Raw genomic sequence first — 19,786 nt, forward strand, 5'->3', positions numbered from 1 at the left:
GGCACAGACTCCTGGTCCAGGGCTCTCATTATACCATTAAACTTCTCTGGGATTAAAGTAAGGTTGATAATGATGAATAACATAATATGGGGATGAGAAGAAAAAGACACAAATGAGACGTTTCAGAATGAGAATACTTTAGTCCTTGTTCTCTTGATCCCTCCAACTCCTCCAAATCACTCTCTCCACTGATAGCCAGATGTGATATATACCCCCCCACCCAGCTCAAAACACTTCAAGGCTGTTCTAGATACCACACTAAACCCAGGACAGAACTGACAATTTGAGATATTGATGAGAATATGTTGAGAAAAAACAAGCTTCACCATGGGGAAAACATCCATAGACAAAGTCAAAAGATCAACTGGGAACAATATTTGTAACTCATATCACAGACAAGGAGTTAACTTTCTTAATATACAAAAAGATCCCTTTTTTTTTTTTTTTTTAAAGATTTTATTTATTTATTTGAGAGAGAGAGACAGTGAGAGAGAGCATGAGCGAGGAGAAGGTCAGAGGGAGAAGCAGACTCCCCATGGAGCTGGGAGCCTGATGTGGGATTTGATCCTGCGATTCCGGGATCATGACCTGAGCCGAAGGCAGTCGTCCAACCAACTGAGCCACCCAGGCATCCCAAAAAGATCCCTTTTTTTAAAGATTTCATTTTTAATGAATCTCAGTACCCAATATGAGGCTCAAACTTAAAAGCCCAAGGTCAAGAGTCACGCACTCTACTGACTGAATCAACCAGGTGCCCCACAAGAAGTTCTCACATATCCAAGAGGGAAAATGCCATTTATATATTTATATATATATACATTGGGCTCTGTGTTAGGTGTGGAGTCTGCTTGAGATTCTCTCCTGCCTTTGCCCCTCCCTCTTGTTATATAAATATATATATAAATATATATATTTTTAAAATATATATATATATATAGGCTGACAGTTTATATAAATATATATATATATATATATATATATATATATATATATAGGCTGACAGTTTATATAAATGATATATATGTAGGGACACCTGGGTGGCTTAGTCAGTTAAGCAGCTGGCTTTGGCTCAGGTTATAATCCCAGGGTCCTGGGATCAAGTTCCACATCGGGCTCCCTTCTCAGCTGGGATCCTGCTTCTCCCCTGCTTGTGCACTCACTCTATCTCTCTACTCTCTGACAAATAATAAACAAAATGTTTTTAGAAAAGGATACATATAAAAGGTGATCAACTTCACTCATAATTAGAGAAGGGCAAATTACTACTCTAAGAGTATTTTTTTACACATCAGGTTGGCAAAAATAAAATATCTGGTAACATACTCCATTGACAAGGGAGTGGGGTTACAGGTACTTCTATACATTGCTACTGGGAGGGTAACTCTGTACAGTTCCTACAGAGGGGACTAGGGCAGGATCTGTCAAAATTGTACATATACAGACCATTTAATCCAGTAACTCTGCTCTAGGTCTTTATTTTGTCCTTATACGCACATATGTGTCAAATTATTTATATACAACATTATCCACTGAAATATTTTTATAGCAAAATATTATAAACAACTTAAGTATTTTTTTTAATTTTTTTTTCAAGATTTTATTTATTTATTTGACAGACAGAGATCACAAGTAGGCAGAGAGGCAGGCAGAGAGAGAGGAGGAGGCAGGCTCCCTGCTGAGCAGAGAGCCCAATGCAGGGCTTGATCCCAGGACCCCGAGATCATGACCTGAGCCAAAGGCAGAGGCTTTAATCCACTGAGCCACCCAGGCGCCCCTGTAAACAACTTAAGTATTGATAAGATAAATGATGACAAATCTATACAAAAGTGTATTTTGTAGCTCTTGAGAAAAAATAGCTCTTTATACACTAAAGTGGAACAATCCTAAACAACAGAGTATGGTGGGGTGATGGTATGTGATATCTTGATTGGGACATAAAAGGCAGTGTCATGGCCAAAACAATCTTCAAAATAGAACACAGTTGGAAGACTCATACTTCCTGATTTGAAAACTCACTACAAAACAGCAGTCATCAGGATATTCTGGTACTTGCGTAAGGACAGACATATAGATCAGTGGAATAGAACAGAGTCCAGAAGTAAACCCATGCATCTATGGTTAACTGAGTTTTGACAAGGATGCCAAGACTATTCAATTGAAAGAGAATCATCTTTTCCATAAATGGTGCTGGGACAATAGGGGAGCTACATGCAACCTTACCCTACACACAAAAATTAACTCAAATGATCAGACACCTAAATGTAAGAGGTAAAACTATAAACTCCTTGGTAAAAACAGAGGTACATTTTTTGCGTCGGTTGGGGTGCCTGGGTGTCTCAGTTAGTTAAGCACCATCCCCCCCACCCCCCCACCCCCCCATCCTCCCCATCCCCCGCTTTAGGTCCCTGCTCAGCAGGGTGTCGGCTTCTCCCTCTCCCATTACCCCTCCCCCGGCTCGAGCTCTCATGCTTTCTCTCTCTCAAATAGATAAATAAAATCTTTTAAAAAAAATTTTTTTGTGCCTTTGGATTTGTAAAAGATTCTTAGATATGCCACCAAAAGCACAAGCAACACAAGGAAAAAAGAGATAAACCGGATTTTGTACAAATTAAAAACTTTTGTATTTCAAAGAGAACTATCAAGAGAGACAAAAGACAGCCACAGAATGGAAGAAAATATTTGCAAATCGTATATCTGATAAGGGACTTGTATCAAAAATATACAAAGAACTCTTAACTCAATAATAAAAAGAAAAATAACCCAGTTTAAAAAATGGGCAAAGGATCTAAATAGATGTTTCTCCAAAGAAGATATACAAATGGCCAATAAGCACATGAAAAGACTCTCAACACCATGAATCATTTGGGAAATACAAATCAAAACCACAATGAGACACCAGTCCACAGCCGGTAGGATGGCTATAATTTAAAAACATCTGGTAACAACAGTGCTGATGAGGTATGAAGAAATAGGAACCCTCATACACTGCTCCTGGAAATGTACAATACTGCTGCCACTTTGGAAAACCTGGAAGTTTCTCAAAACGTCAAATATAGAGTTGCCATTTGAGCCACCAATTCCACTCCTAAGTATCTACCCAAGAGAAATGACCACGTGCATCCATGCAGAAAGTTGTACATCAGCGTTCACAGCAGCACTATTTATAACGGCCAAAAAGTTGAAACAACCCAAATGTCCATCAATCCATGAATGAATCAACAAAATGTGGTCTATCTATACATTTCAACACTGGAATAAAGTGCTGGCAGGTGCTACGACATGAATGAACCTTGGAAACATCCTGTGAAACGAAAGAAGCTGCAAGGACTGCATGTTGAAGGATTTCATTTGTTTGGGTTTTGGGTTGTTTTTTTTTTTTTAAGATTTTATTTTTTTGGTAAGATTTCATTTATTTATTTGTCAGAGAGAGTGAACACAAACAGAGTGGCAGGCAGAGGCAGAGGGAGAAGCAGGCTCCCCGCTGAGCAAGGAGCCCGATGTGGGACTCGATCCCAGGACCACGGGATCATGACCTAAGCAGAAGGCAGCCCCTTAACCTACTGAACCACCCAGGCGTCCCTAAGATTTTATTTTTAAGGGGCTCCTGGGTGGCTCAGTCGGTTAAGCTTCTGCCTTCGGCTCAGGTCATAATCTCAAGGTCCTGGGATCAAGACCCATATTGGGCTCTCTGCTCAGCAGGGAGTTTGCTTCTCCCGTCCCTCTGTGAACTCTGTCATTCTCACTCTCTCTCAAGTAAATAAATAAATTAAAATCTTAAAAAAATTTTTTTTTAATTTATTTTTAAGTAAAATCTACACCCAACGTGGAGCTTGAACCCACAACCCTCAGATCAAGAGTTGCACGCTCCACAGACTGAGGCAGCCAGGTGCCCTTGAATTATTTCATTTCTATGAAATGGCCAGAACAGGCTAAGATAGAGAGACAGAAAGTCAGTTAGTGCCTGCGTAGAGCCTGGGAAGGTTGGGTGGGAAAGCTTTGCCGGGGTGAGACCTAAAGGGTATAAGGCTTCTTGAGGTAATGAAAATATCTTACAACTGGTTGTGGTAATGGTTGTACAACTCTATAAATATGCTGAAAACCACTAAATTATACACTTCATATGGATAACCTATATGGCATAGAGTTATAGCGCAATAAAACCGCTACCAAAAAAAAAAAAAAAAAAAAGGAGAGCGGGGCAGTGTAGCATCTTCCTTTCTCTCTCCTTAGTCACTCATTCTGAGGTCTCCTGCCAACACATGAAAGCGCTCAGAAGTGGGTTCTTCAGCCCCAGATGCTCTTAGATGACCACAGCCCCTGCTGCAGTCTTGGTTATAACTTTAGGAGCAACCCTGAACCACAACTGCCCATCTGAGCTGCTCCCAAATTCCTGGGACGCACAGAAACTGAAAAAATAATGGCCTGTTGCTTTAAGCCACTAAGTTTTGGAGTAATTTGTTATACAGTTATAGATAACTAATATGCCATTTTAGCAATAATAATAACAATAATAATGTGTTTGCATTTGCATGTCTATTTCTGAGCTTTCTTGGAAGAGATACTAAAGGCACTGGTGACAGTGGCTGCCCCAGAGAACTCTGGGAGGACCACTGGGGAATGAGGACAGGAAGGAAGACTGAGGTCTGATTGTCTACCTTTTTTCCCTTTTGAATTTTGTATCATGTGTCTGATTAATTATTCCCCCCAAAAAACCTTCAAAAAAATACATGCTGGCAGATGAAGTCCATAAACTCCCGACCATGGCCTAGAAGCCTCCACTGTCCAGCTTCCCATTCTGAACACTCACCACTCCCTGCCCTAATTGTTGGTAGTCCCCAAAACATAAAACACACCAAGCTATTTTCTATCTTCACGCCTGTCTCTTCTGCCTGGCTGCCCTTCTCTTTCCGGCCCATCCTCCTAAGACTCAGCTCAAATGCTGGAACTTTTTGGAAGACTTCCCTGGCTGTCCTTAACTGTGTTCCCTTTGTGCCCCCAGAATACTCTCGGCTTGATTCAGTCATTTCACATGCCATGCACACAGGAGCGAAGATCTGTCTTCTTCCCTGCCTCTCCCATGACCCTGTGAGCTGTGTGGCAGCGGGGACTCTTACTCTGGATTGCCAGAGGCCAGCCAGCTCTGTGCCCGACACAGAGGAGGCCGTCAGTAAAGGACGGATGTGAGAAAGGAAGGGTGCAGGGAGGGAGAGTGGAAAAAAGGAAAGAGGGGACAGGTGGGGAAGGAAGAAAGACAATGGAGCCGGGGAAGAAAGAAATCCCCTCGATGTGCTCAGCAGCTCATGCCCATGCGACAGAGATGTACTAGGTGAACAGACTCCCAAACCAAATCCTAAACAAACCGCCAGAGAAATGGGGAGAAATGTGGGTAAATAGGGCAACCTGCAGCGACCTTGCTGCTTCCATCCCAGAAAACCCCTGGTGATGAAGGCACACACCTGGAAGGCTGGAAGGTACTCGTCCTCAGATCGCCAACCCCCCGCCACCATCCCCACATTTGGTCTCCCTCAGCGCCCACTGTACTGTCCCGGGCTGTGACTCCAGCCACCGAGCGGGGCCGGACCTACTGCAGGTGCTCAGTACTGAATGAATTATGGTCCGAATCATCTCCCTTCTGTGGGAAGCAGAGCCTCACTTTGTGACATGAACTTGTTTCTTCTCTCCAGGACTAGATTTTTTTTTCTTCCTCTGTAAAATGAGGCAGCTGGGCAGCTAATTGGCAAGACCCTTTTCAGTTGGCAGTTTCTGACTTCTCAAGGCCTTTGATCATCCAAGCAAGTTCAAACTCTCCCACCTGAGCAGCAAGAGCTCCTCACAAGCTGCTCTTCACTTAGGCTGTATCACAGAGATGATGTGACTGTTTAGTGAATACCCACTGTCCACTATGAACACATTCGGTGCTTTTACAGCCATCATTTTGTTTCTTTCTGCCACTTGAAGTAAATACAACAGTAATCGCCCCTGGGGCCCTGGCTGGCTAAGTCAGTAGAGCACAGGACTCTTGAACTCAGGGTTGTGAGTTTGAGCCCCTCGTTGGATGTAGGACTACTTAAAAATAAAATCTTTGGGACGCCTGGGTGGCTCAGTGGGTTAAGCCACTGTCTTGGGCTCGGGTCATGATCCCAGGGTCCTGGAATCGAGCCCCAAATCGGGCTCTCTGCTCGGCAGGGAGCCTGCTTCCTCCTCTCTCTCTGCCTGCCTCTCTGCCTGCTTGTCATCTCTCTCTGTCAAATAAATAAATAAAATCTTAAAAAATAAATAAAATAAAATAAAATAAAAATAAAATAAAATCTTTAAAAACAATAGCAATAATCTCCCTTTTACAATAAGGAAACTGAGACCTAGAGAGGAAAACCCACTTATCCAAGGCCACACAACTGGGAAGGAGCAGAGAGAGAATTCTAAGTCCTCTGCTCTTAAACCCCTACCCCACATTATACCCCCGGACTCTCAACCAGGCTTCCAGCTTGAACCTCTACTTCAGCCAGCAACCTTCCCTTGGCTAACCCCACAAGCCCATGGGTGAACACTGAGCACAGACAGCTGATGGCTCTGTCCTGGGATTTGTGTATCCTCTCCCAGGTTCATTTGGTTGTAAGAGCAAGAACTAGATCCATTCAGACTTGTTTTAAGTTTCAGCTTCACCTTTCACTAGATGTGTGACCTTTGGTCAAGTCACTTTATTTATTTTTTTTTTTAAGATTTCATTTATTTATCTGACAGACAGATCACAAGTGGGCAGAGAGGCAGGCACAGAGAGAGAGAGGGGGAAGCAGGTTCCCTGCTGAGCAGAGAGCCCAATGCGGGACTCGATCCCAGGACCCTGGGTTCATGACCCGAGCCGAAGGCAGAGGCTTTAACCCACTGAGACACCCAGGTGCCCCTGGTCAAGTCACTTTAACAAATGAACATGCACTGTCTAACAAATATGGAAATGTCTAATGTCAAAGCTGGTACCTTGTGTATTCTCACTAAGTGGGAAAGACCAGGTCCAGAGTAGCAGAGGTACCCAGAGAAGCTGGCCCCTGACTCCACAAAGAGCCACCTGGGTTTTCAGCCTCTCTGCTTAACATTTGAGTGTTATGCCTAAAACCTCCTGCCACTGCCCCCATCACTAATGCCCCTCTATAATGCCTTCATAAATCCTTGGCCTTTCGAATCAGACAGCCCAAGTTACAACCCTAGTTCTCCCACTTACATTCTGTATGACCTTGGACAAATGACTCATCTCTGAGGTTTAGTGTTCTCTTCTACAAAAGAGTAATAACGGTACCTACTCCATATCACTGTGAGGATTAAGTAATAGTACTCATGTCCATGTCTAGCACATGGTCTAGCATACAGCAAAGGCTAAGAAAATATTAACTGTTTTTCCTGAATAATAACAAGAGTTGTAGTAGCTTTGAGCTGCCTGCTGATGAAAGTTCAAATGCCTGACCTACTATTCAGAGACTTGTACTCTGTAGCCTCTGTCATTCCTTCCTCCCCTCTCCTCTCCTCCTCCCCTAGGTGGAGGTCACCCCCAAGCCACATGTGGTTTTCTCACCTCCGTGTCTCTGCCCATGATCTTCCTCTCCATTCAGAATGCTCTCCCCCACCTCGCACCTGTACACATCTGCACCTCCCACTCAAGCCCCACCTCCCAGTGAAGGGGCCACCTCCCAGGTTTCCCCAGCACTTACAGCCAGGACATATTAGTGCTTAGACTCTCCAGAGTGAGGCTTTTCTGTCTGCACCTGTCCTACCAGCAGTTACACTTGATTTCTCTTTTCAGGAGCTGACCTTTCTCCACTGTTGGTCCATGTGTTCCAGGGACGGGAATATGGTTGAAGCCTTAGACAAAGTCATATTGATTAACTAAGAGGTGAATCCTTGGCCAAAGCATGGGCCAATGAGAATCAGCCCTGGAACTTTTGCTGGAACCACTGACTAACAGATGTTCTTTTCCCACAGGCATTGCTAAGCTAAAGCAATGTAAATTCCAAGCTGTAAGTAGCCTTATTTATCACCTTTAGGAGAGAAGTGGACTTTAAAAATGAGCTGACACAGAGGAACCAAGAAATGGCAATAGACATTTTCTTAATAGCATTATTTGAGTATCTGGATCCATCCATGCCTAAAGCAAGTTACCTTTTTCTTTTTTTTTTTTTTTGAAAATTTATTTTTAAGTAATCTCTACATACAACGCGGGGCTCAAACTTAATCATGAGATCAAGAGTACCATACTCCACTGACTGAGTCAGCCAGGAACCCCTGAAGCAAGATACTCATAAAGAAAGATACTTTATGTGAGCCAAAAACCCTACCATCCCTATTTTATTTGACTTTTATTTATTTAAGCCATTTTGAGTTGGATTTCTGCCACTTGTCACTGAAAAAATGCCGAACATTTTTTAGTGATCCAACTAGATGGTAAGCTTCCTGAGAGTGCAGATCTCATCATATAGACCTAAATCCTTGGGGATCAGGATTATCTCAGTATTGTCGCCCCTAGCACAGGGATGATCACAGAGCAGATAAAGAATAAATCGAGGAATAAGTATCTCTGAATTTTCCCAATAGTCCAGGGCTCTACACTTAGAAGAATCTAAAATACTTGAATAAAAGTTTACTTGAACAAGAATTCTAATTCTTTCCTGATATAAACAAGGTCCTTTGCCACTCTGCATTTCCTCTGAGAATGACTGATTTCTTACCTTCTGAACAGAATGATCTTGGCAAAAGAGCTGTTTTAGGAGACACACAAGGCTAAAAGAGATACCTTGAATCCACTAATGTAACTGATTAGTCTCCCACTGTAAGAATGACAAAACTGAGATTTAAGCTAAAAACAATTGCTTACTACTGCAGGGTGAATCACTCAGGCAGAATCAGCCAAGCAAGACCCCATTCCATGACTCGTAGTCCAGTGCTCTAGCTCCAGTCCTAATGTCACTTCATTAAACGAAGTGAATTGTTCACTTACCCAGAGAACTCAGAAATCTCTAACCAAAATGAAATAAACTGCTCAACTCTGCTAACTGAACTCCACAGCTCTCAGGACAACAACACAAGGGAAAGAACACCAGGCCAGGAGTCAAGACCTAGTTTACTCCCTTCCTGGCAATGAGACTTTGGGTAAGACCTTTTCTCTAGTCTCAGTCTCCTCTCTCTAAAATGGGGGGAGGGGAAGATGGGATTTGAAGGAGCTGATCTCTATGATCCCTGAAATTCTGTAATTACATGGGGTTATTGGACACTTCATCAAATTCCTAAGATTAAACCCACCTAAATTACAGAGAATTGGAAGGCCAAGAGGTAAGCATCCCTTCTGCAGACTCCAAATTAAGGGTGAGGGATTGAGGATTCCAGGTAGGTATATATTCCTTCTAGCTTGTCTTTGGAGGAAGAATAGAATAGAAATACATAAAATTACCTTCTATGTGCCACAGAGAAATATGGAGACATACCCCCTACACTCTACAATTCTCCTTTCTCACCTTCAAAGATCCTAGAAGACTCACATCTAAGTAGATGGAGTGAGATAGATTTGAAACAAGCTCATTACAATGTCCTCATCTGAATTAACACTTTCTTCAAAGTAGTCCTTCTGAGACTTTGAGAAATTCTTCCAGTGGGACAGTAATTCCTCCCTGTATTTGTAAAGGTCCTCTTGGGGAAGCAAACCAGCCTCATGGTTTTGCTCTCATACCTTGGCTTTCATCCCAAGTGACAATTCTCAATTTGATCACAATTGTATTTTCTACACTTGGTCCTAAGCAACTTCCAGCCATTTCCGAAAAATCATATTCCTCCTTCAAAAGATGGAGGTTTCCCTCAATGATGATGTTCAAGAAAACACACCCCACTCTCCGAGGACAATTTCCTACAATGTTTTGAGCAGTGGAATCATCAGCAAGTGATATAACACTTCCTGCAGGGAGTCTCTTTGAAGAGGCCCACACTTGTTGAATGCCCTGAGGTGCTTATTTTGAAAAACCATCTCTACTATATGATCATCACATTTTCCCTACTTTTTCTCATTCCTGGAGGGCTCCAAACTTTTCCTAACCTCACCAGTCCTCCTCCCCTGTTCCTGCTATATCCTGACCTCACTCTCCCCAGCCCAATTCTCTCCTGCCTGCACTTAGGCAAATGCCCAAGCTGCTGAATCTTCAAAATCTGCCTTCGATCGAAAGGTAGGTGGGGGTAGGGACTTTAACGGATCCTGAAATACAGTCTCAGCAGTTCTCTTACCCAAAGGTCCCTTCTCTGGTTCTTAGAACAAGATGTCTGTTCTAGCTAAACATCTCAAAGGATTCCAGGGATTTATTCTCATTGGGCATAGCACCAGAACCCTTCCTGTATTGGGTGGGGGGTATCAGGTGGAGAAATTGCCCTCCCAAGACCCCCATGCCATCCACTACCCACATTTCAACACTGGATAGACATTATATACTTGCATATCTTCCTAAGCTCCTTTATCTTAATACAGAACTTCAAAGTTTACAAGATACTCTTTCATTTGTTCTTGGAATCTTCTCCATTGTTTTACAGATGTGGAAGCCTAGCCTCAGAGAAGTAAAGTGAAACACCCAAGTTGATAATGTCAGCAAGATAAAGGTCAAAGTCAGATCTCCTGATTCCCCCTACTCATGCTCTTTTTGATACAATAGAAATTGCTCATTCCTAAAGTAACTCCTCATTCAGGTAATTATTTCCCCTAAGACAGCCAAAAGAGACTCTCAGAGACCCACAGACAGTCTAACATAACACTAACCCATCAGTAACTACAGTCTGCCCATATCCAAGCACACAAACTCAAAGACCTAGCTCTAAGGCTCTGCCTCCTGCCCCAAGGTGTTTCTCTCATAAATCCCCTCCCAATGGCTGCTGAGGGACAGCCAAGGAGGTGTGTCTTTAGACAGAGGAGCAAAATCTCTCTGACCCTTCCAAGAAGGGGTCCTGGAAGGAAGAAGCCCAGTCTTGGGAGCCTGTTCTAGGGGCCCACCCCCACCCCTCCCCTACCTGCCAAGAGCTGCATCCAGGCGCAGATCTTGTAGACCGTGGCCGTGTTGCAGAAGAAGAAAAGCGCAAAGCAGGTGATACAGCCGAGGATCAGCACCATGGAGAGCAGCACGAAGAAGGCGGCTGCCTTGAAGGCGCCGGACGGGATGGTGCTGAAGTCGGTGAAGGAGCCTCGGCAGGTGAGCTCGCGGCCCGCCAGCCCGCTGCCCACACAGTAGTGGAAGAGGCCGAAGTAGCCAGGCTTGGGGGTGCTCACGCTGTCGCCCACCCAGTAGGGCTGGATGAAGACCACCACGTTGATGATGGCGAAGCAGATGGTGAAGATGGCCCATAGCACGCCGATGGCCCGCGAGTTCCGCATGTAGTGCTCGTGGTAGAGCTTGGAGGCCTCCTGCGAGGGCAGCATGGTGCCCGGGGGCGGGGCCGGCGGCGGCGACGGCGGCTGGCGGGGGCCGCCGGCCCGGGACCGACCGCCGGGCTGCCGGTCTGACGGGCGGGAGCTGGGGACGCACGCGAGAAGCGGCCCTGAGCCAAGGGACTCTCGAAGGAGGGGCTGGGGGTATCTAGGGGGTAGTATGGAGGGACCAGGAGGGGGTCCTGAGTGTTGGGGCGGTGTCTGAGGGGAGTAAAGATCTCCAACTGGAGGCCTAGGTAAGGGACATGTGAAAGTTGGGGGGCTGGGATGAGGGGGGTGGGATGTGAATATGGGAGCTGGAAGTGGGGGCCAGCTAGAAAGTGGTCATAGGGGTGTTGGGGAAGGGGTTTGGGGGCCAGAACTGGGCGAGTAGTAAGGAACCATGGGTAGATGGAATGGAGGCTGAGGACCGGTACTGGGGGATTAGCAGAGGGGCTGTATACATGGAGCTTGGAAAGGAAATTGGGAACTGGTATTAGGGGTAAAAGAAGATTGGTATTGGGCGTCTAGAAAGGCGCTGTGGAGAGGGGGGGTTGGTGCTTCTATGCGGGAATAGGAAGGGGATATGAGGGGCTGATACTGGGGGACTGGGAAGGTGATATGGGGGCTGGGACAGGGAGGGCGAAGTGGAGGAATCAGGATGAGGCTAGCGGAGAGTCGAGGGCCGGGACTACAGGGTTTGAACACAAGGCGGGGGTCTGGGGGGATCCCACAGAAGACAGGACTGGATGTAAGCTAGGGGAAGCCTAGGATTGGCGGGCCAGGGCTGAGGAGAGAGGTTTTCCAGGCCAAGGGTACGAGGGACTGGGGCCGGCAGGCAGCCCGGGCCTCGAGGGGCGGACTGTGGGCAGAGGTTATCCCGCGAGTGCTGGGGAGCCGCCGGGCAGGGGTAGGGCCGAGGGTGGGGGTGGGGGGCGGCTGCCCCGCGCCCAGGCCGGACGCGCGCGCAGCTTGCGGCCGCGGGGACGGGGTGCGGGGAGACCAACCTGGGCCCGGTCCGGAGCAGTGGGTCCGGGACTGGCACGGCCTAGGCGCCCCGGCTCGGCGCTCCCAGCAGCTGCTGCCTCGGCCCAGGAGGCGGCCTCGGCGCGGCCTCCATCTTGCTCGGGTTCTCCCCGGGGCGCGCTCCCGCGCCGAGGCGCGCGCTCTCGTGCACCGGCGCGGCTCGTCGGAGGCGCGTTCCCGCCTCGGGCGTGCGGGGCGGGGCGAAACGGGGGAGGGGCGCTCCAGGTTCTGGCAGTCAGGGGAAGGGGTGGGCACCGTCCCAGGAGTCCCCCAGCCGGAGCAATAAGCCCCTTACACAGTAGGCCCTTTGGCTTGGGCGTCACCCCCCTTCTTCCAGCCTGAGCTGCGGGGCTTGTGGGCCCCCGCAGAGCTCATGAGAATGGGGGAGGGACCGAACCGAGTATTATTTGATAGGGTTTGAACTGATCCTTTGCTCCCGTATTACCTTTCCTATAACCTAACACAGTGCCTCGGGTTACACCATTACGCTTTCAGCCCTTTGGGTCTTGGAGGCGTTGAAGGTTCCCAGAGTCTCCTTGGAAACTGCCAACACCCCTGGGAGAGGGAACCCCCAAAACTGTTAGCATCCCACGCCCGCAATAGGGATTCGTTGCCCGCTAGTGGAAGGAGCTGGGCCTGGAGAACAAGACCCAGGGTGAGTATGCGGGACAAGAGGGAAGGTGGCTGGGAACATGCTGGTTTCCCTCCCTGGACTTTCCGGAGTGCCTGGCATGAAGTGAGCACATGATTAAGATGTGTTAAAGAACAAAGCGTACAAGTCCAGGCCCAAGGTCAGGCCAAGAACACCCTGGGGGCACTCCAAGGGAGCCAGTGTGGGTCATTTCTTTCCCTGAAGGGGAATAACTTTTGGCTTAGGATCTGCCAAGACTCTGAGGGTTGGCGTTCAGACAAACTCTGACTGCTGTTTACTACCTCTGTAACCTTGCACTGGGGCTCTCTGAACCTTTGTTTCCCCATCGGCAAAGTGGGCAGATTAAGCCCCATTTCACAGGCACGTGGATGCAAGGGGTGGGGTTGAAAAATAATCTGTTAGTAGGTTCCAAATACTGAACCTTGCACAGGGGCCGGTCTGATGAAATGTACATGTATCTTCTGAAAAAATAACTATGTAAAGTTGCCAAATGTCTTTTCCAGGGGTAGAGACACTGTTCTTTTTCCCCCCTGAGACTGTGTGCTTCCTGCTTTCTGTGTAAAAATTCCTTTTTAACGAAGTGTTGATGATAGTTAATTTTTTCTTAAGTTTGTTTGATGATAGGGTGTTTTTTTTAATGTCCTCATTTTGGCACAATAAAACATAAGCAGAGTTAATTCCATCCCAAATTTTATTTTATTTTTTAGTAAAAAGACTTTATTAAGAAGGCTTTGAAGTGGGGCACTTGGGTGGCTCAGTGGGTTAAGCCTCTACCTTCGGCTCAGGTCATGATCTCAAGGTCCTAGGATCGAACCTTCCAACCCCACCTCGGGCTCTCTGCTCAGCAGGGAGCCTGCTTCCCCCGCCCCCCACCTGCCTAATTGTGATCTCTCTCTCTCTCTCTGTTTCTGTTAAATAAATAAATAAATAAATAAAAGAAGGCTTTGAAGTAAAAAAATAAAACTCTTGATACAATTTTCTGAACCCTTAAGTCAGCTCAGCAAATATATAATCAGTAATTTAGCTATGAGATTAAATATCCATTTTTATTTAAAATAAAATGTATTTTAGTTTGGGATTATTCCATAAAGCAATATTTTCCTATAAATTCCCTTCCTTGATGTGGCCTCTTCTCTCCTTCTAGTTGTGGAGGTTTGTTCTGTCAGTCCTCCAGTTGACTTCTTGGGTATTCAGACTGATTTGATAGTTATCTAGTTTTGTTTGAAGGATAAGCTAGCCTAGGTTCCTCCTACTAAACTGCCATCTCTCCTTCTCAAATTTTAAAACAAACTTATGAGGTTCATGAAATGGGCTCCACAGTTTGGGCAACTCAGATCCATGTGAAGTCGTCTCATCTGAGCACAGAGTTCTCAATAAATTTGGTTTCCCCTTCCACTGGCTCCTTGCAGAGGGCATCCTGGCTGTTTCCTGAGAATCCTAAGATCCTGGAACCAAGGAGCTGAGGAGAGAGTATCATTCTCCACCTTCCCCCCACTTCACCCCATCTTGGCAGCTGGAGAACAGAGGCCAAAGAGGGGACTGACTTGAACAAAGATGTGTTGATTCTGCCAAGTAGACTGATCAGCCTAATCCATTTGTACATCATGCAGTAAGTAAGGAAATGTCTCCTGTAATGTACCAGCTCAACACTGCTAGCCCTGGGATGAGATGGTAGGTAAAACAGATGTGGTCCCTCCCCTCCTGGAGCTCACAACTTTTGGGGGAGATAGAAGGTGCTAGGAGGAGGGATCAGGGAAGGGGTCATCCTCAAAGTCTCCTTCTGTGGATACTCCTGGTTTGGGTACTATTCTCAACTTAAGTTACTGGAGCCAGAAGCTCCATCTTTTCTCCTTACTCTGCCATGAATTATCACCTTTTTTTTTTCCTATCCTGCTCTGTGAAACCAGGCAGTCTGGCGGGCAGGGGGGGGGGGGACCTATACAGAAGCCCACTTACCACTCTCAAGGGAAGAACTGGGATTCTTGCAGAGTTGGGCCCTTAGTTCCTCACTGGTTTCTCTATTCCAGCTCTGCAAAGCAAAGCCACCCTGTAGAGATCTGTCCACCATCCATACTGCCTCTGACATTGGTACTCCTTTTCCCCTCATTCAGTCCCTATGTTTGGTGAGATTCACCCCACCACCACCATTATACTCTTCCCCAGAGAGGGGCAAATGATCAGGCCTGGACAATGAGAATACTCCATTGTTCTAAACACAATGATTGGTTCAGAGGTGGGCCCAGAAGCCAACCCAAATAGTTGAGATTGATATCTGGGCATTTGTTAAATTTGCAAGAAAGAGGTGTTGTCTCTCTGTTGAATTTGTTGAGCTAAAAGAATGATAAGCTTCAGCTACTGGGGGCTGTCTTTGACACCCTAAGCAGAGAATTTGTCTAAGAATAATGTGAACAAATAGGAAGGTAAGAAATGGAGAGAGATGGTTCTGATGACACAGTTTGAACACCTGGATCCATCCATGCCTGAAGACCTCCTTCCGGGTTGTTCTGTCTGGTGAGCCAATACATTCAGGTTTTGCTTAGGCCAGTTTGAGTTGGGGTTTTGTCCCTTCCAATCAAAATAGTCCTAAATAACTTAACTATATCTCCCAAAAGAGAGCAGAGCTGGTTTAATGGATTGCTTATATTGTAGAAGGATGCCTGAATAGGGGAGCTACTCCTGACATAATGGAATAAAAAGCCAGAATTTGAGGCCCATCTCTGCTGCTGGACGATGATGCTACTCCTCAGAGCCTTATTTTCTTCCTTTGTAAAATGGAGAAAAACATACTTCCTACCTACAGATGTATTGAGAATTAAAAGAGGTAATGGATGGAAAGGAGCTTTGTAAACTGAACATGGCTTTATAAATGTAAGTGATTGTCATTAAATTTTAATAAGTGGCTTGCCCAAGGATTAGAAATAGCAGCAGTATTGGAAAAGCACTTGCTGAGCTGTGAGTAGGTGGCACAGAATGTCTCCTTGTTTTAAAAACTAACCTTGGAGCAGTTACAGAAAGAAAGATTGAGAACGCTCTACAGAAAGAACCTCTCTTTGACCCCAGGGAGGGGCCAGATCAGAATAGAACAGCTGGGGGAGTAAAATGAGGACTATGGATTATAAGGCAAGGGTGATGCTGGACTGAGCACCTGGATGAGAAGAGAAGACCCCAGGGCACTTCCAGCCAATATCCTAGTAAGAAAAGATAACTTACTGGATACTCTTATGCCCAAATTAAGTGTTCAACTACGTCAAATGTTGGATAAGCTCTTACAACATTCTAAGTCTCCTGAACTTTCTTGACATGTATTGTTTCATTCGATCTTCACAATAGCCCTGTGACATAGTGTTTTGACCTGACCTGAACTATATACCCTTCTCCCCCCAAAATTCATATGTTGAAGTCCTAACCTCCAGTACCTAAGATTGTGACTGTATTTGGAGACAGAGACTTCATTTTTTTTTAGATATTTTGATAACTGTCATTATTATTATTTTATTTCTTTTTTAGAGAGAAAGAGAGAGCAAACATGTATGTGAGGGGAGGAGGGGAGGAGCAAAGGGAGACAGAATCTTTTTTTGTTTTTTTTTTTGAGACAGGAGACTTTTTTTTTTTATTTTTTTTTTTAAGATTTTATTTATTTAACAGAGAGAGATCAGAAGTAGGCAGAGAGACAGGCAGAGAGAGAGGAGGAAGCAGGCTCCCTGCTGAGCAAAGAGCCCGATGCAGGGCTTGATCCCAGGACCCTGGGATCATGACCTGAGCCGAAGGCAGAGGCTTTAACCCACTGAGCCACCCAGGTGCCCCTGGATTTTTTTTTTTTAAAGATTTTACTTATTTATTTGACAGACAGAGATCACAAGTAGGCAGAGAGGCAGGCAGAGAGAGAGGGAGGAATCAGGCTCCCTGCCGAGCAGAGAGCTGGATGCAGGGCTCTATCCCAGGACCCTGAGACCATGACCCGAGCCGAAGGCAGAGGCTTTAACCCACTGAGCCACCCAGGCGCCCTAGGATTTTATTTTTTTTATTTGAGAGAGAGAGGCCAAGCAACAACGGGAGTGATGGTGGGGGAAGCAGAGGTAGACTCCCCACTGAGCAGGAAGCCTGACATGGGCTTGATACCAGGACCCCAGGATCATGACCTAAGCCAAAGGCAGATGCTTAACTTACTGAGCCACTCGGGCATCCTGAGACAGCAACTTTAAAGTGGTGATGAAGGGACGCCTGGGTGGCTCAGTTGGTTGAACGACAGCCTTCAGCTCAGGTCATGATCCCGGAGTCTTGGGATCAAGTCCCGCATCAGGCTCCCAGCTCCATGGGGAGTCTGCTTTGCTCTCTGACGTTCTCCTCGCTCATGCTTTCTCTCACTGTCTCTCTCTCTCTCAAATAAATAAATAAAATCTATAAAAAAAATAAAAATAAAAATAAAGTGGTGATGAAGGAGGGGCACCTGGTTGGCTCAGTCTGTTGGAGGAGCATGCAATTCTTAACCTTGGGGTTATGAGTTCGAGCCCCACACTGGGTATAGAGATTACTTAAGAATAAAAAAAAACTTTGAAGAGGTGATGAAGGTAAAATTAGATCATACAGGCAGACCATAATCCAGTATCACTGGTGTCCTTATAAGAGGATATTGGGACACAGACAACACAGAGACCACAGGATGACCGTGGAGGATACAGCAAGAAAGTGGCCATATACAAGCCAAAGAGAGCGGCCTCAGAAGAAACCAAACTTTCTGATGTCTTGATCTTGGACTTCTAGCCACCAGAATGGTGAGAAAATTCATCTGTTTGTTTAAGGCACTCAGTCTGTAGTATTTTGTTATGGCAGCCCTGACAAACTAATACAGGTAGGTACTATTATATGCCCATTTTACAGAGGGGGACACTGAAGTTGAGCAATTTGCCCAAAGTCATACCTCTAACAATTAAGAGAGCTGAGATTTCGCTTCAGAAGTCCTGCTCCAGAGCCCAGATTCTTAATCAGTTTCCTCATCTGTAAAATGGGGATGATGATAATAGTAGATTCTCCCTCTGAGAGTTTTCAGGAGTCTTGAACGAGATATTGTGCACAAAAAGTGCTGATCACTTGCAGAACATTCAAAAGTGATTTGTCATTATTACCGCATAGCAAAAAAGTGGGAGTTCCAGGATTCAAACCTGGGACTACCTTGGTCAATACTCATGCATTTAACACTCGCATTGAACTATCCAAAGTTCCCGAGTACCTGCAGAATGGCACCAGAACTATGGAGTCAGACAATGGGTAGTTGTACTCTAACCCTGATACCCAATAGCTGTGTGGGTTTGAATAGTATGTTATGTAAATTCCTTGAACCTCATTTTACTAGTCTATAAAACTGAATAACTCCTTAGCCTCACATTTTTTAAAAAAGATTTTATTTATTTATTTGACAGACTGAGATCACAAGTAGGCAGAGAGGCCGGCAGAGAGAGAGGACGGGAAGCAGGCTCCCTGCTGAGCAGAGACACCCCCCCCCCCACCTGAGCTAAAGGCAGAAGCTTAACCCACTGAGCCACGCAGGCGCCCCTTAGCCTCACATGTTTTTGTTTTTCTTTTTGTTTTTAAGATTTTACCCATTTAGGGCGCCTGGGTGGCTCAGTGGGTTAAGCCGCTGCCTTCGGCTCAGGTCCTGATCTCAGGGTCTTGGGATCGAGTCCTGCATCGGGCTCTCTGCTCAGCAGGGAGCCTGTTCCCTCTCTCTCTCTGCCTGCCTCTCCATCTACTTGTGATTTCTCTCTGTCAAATAAATAAATAAAATCTTAAAAAAAAAAGATTTTACCCATTTATTCGACAGAGAGAGAGTGATCACAAGTAGGCAGAGAGGCAGGCGGGGGTGGGGTGGGGGGGTGGAAGCAGGCTTCCCGCTGAGCAGAGAGCCCAACGAGGGGCTTAATACAAGGACCCTGAGATCATGACCTGAGCTGAAGGCAGAGGCTTAACCCACTGAGTTGCCCCAGCCTCACATGTTTTAACTGAGATAAAACATGTAGGGTGTCGGTCTCTTAATAGATGCTCATAAACATTAGTAGAGAGGATTTCATCTTTTGTAGGAGATTAGATTCTAAAACAAGTGCAGTTTGGTGGTGGTGGTCGGGTGATGGCACCTGGTGGCTCAGTAGGAAGAGCGTACAACTCTTGATTTCAGGGTTGGGAGTTCAAGCCCCATGTTGCATAAAATCTTTAGAGAGGTGCCTGCATGGCTCAGTTGGTTAAGTGTCTCCCTTCAGTTCAGGTCATGGTCAGGCTCCCTGCTCGGCCAGGAGTCTGCTTCCCTCTCTCCCTCTGCTCCTGCCCCTGCTTGTGCTCTCTCTCTATCTCCCTCTCTGTGTCAAATAAATAAAATCTTCAAATAAGTAAAATAAAACCTTTAGAAAAAATGCAGTTGGGGAGAAATATGGTGTAAATTACCCTTTAAAAATCCCTTGGGACGCCTGGGTGGCTCAGTTGGTTGGACGACTGCCTTCGGCTCAGGTCATGATCCTGGAGTCCTGGGATCGAGTCCCGCATCGGACTCCTAGCTCCATGGGGAGTCTGCTTCTCTCTCTGACCTTCTCCTCGTTCATGCTCTCTCTCACTGTCTCTCTCTCAAGTAAATAAATAAAATCTTTAAAAAAGTAAATAAATAAAAATAAAAAATAAAAAAAAATCCCTTAATTATCGATGAA

The 19,786-nt window shown here is 45.7% G+C and overlaps 1 protein-coding gene across 1 annotated transcript in view; it reads right to left on the reverse strand.

The window, feature by feature from the left end:
- LHFPL4 (LHFPL tetraspan subfamily member 4) overlaps positions 1-12,575 on the reverse strand; it is a 33,823-nt gene extending 21,248 nt beyond the window's left edge. Inside the window, exons 1-2 of the mRNA XM_082750233.1 lie at positions 12,427-12,575; positions 11,026-11,525 (exon numbers count right to left, since the gene is read on the reverse strand). Coding sequence (XP_082606359.1) covers positions 11,026-11,431 — 406 coding nt within the window. The 5' untranslated portion in view covers positions 11,432-11,525; positions 12,427-12,575. The remainder of the gene's footprint in view (positions 1-11,025; positions 11,526-12,426) is intronic.
- Positions 12,576-19,786: the final 7,211 nt, after the last annotated feature.

Source organism: Mustela nivalis (assembly GCF_964662115.1).
Source record: "Mustela nivalis genome assembly, contig: HAP1_SCAFFOLD_819, whole genome shotgun sequence".
NCBI classification, from domain to species: Eukaryota; Metazoa; Chordata; class Mammalia; order Carnivora; family Mustelidae; genus Mustela; species Mustela nivalis.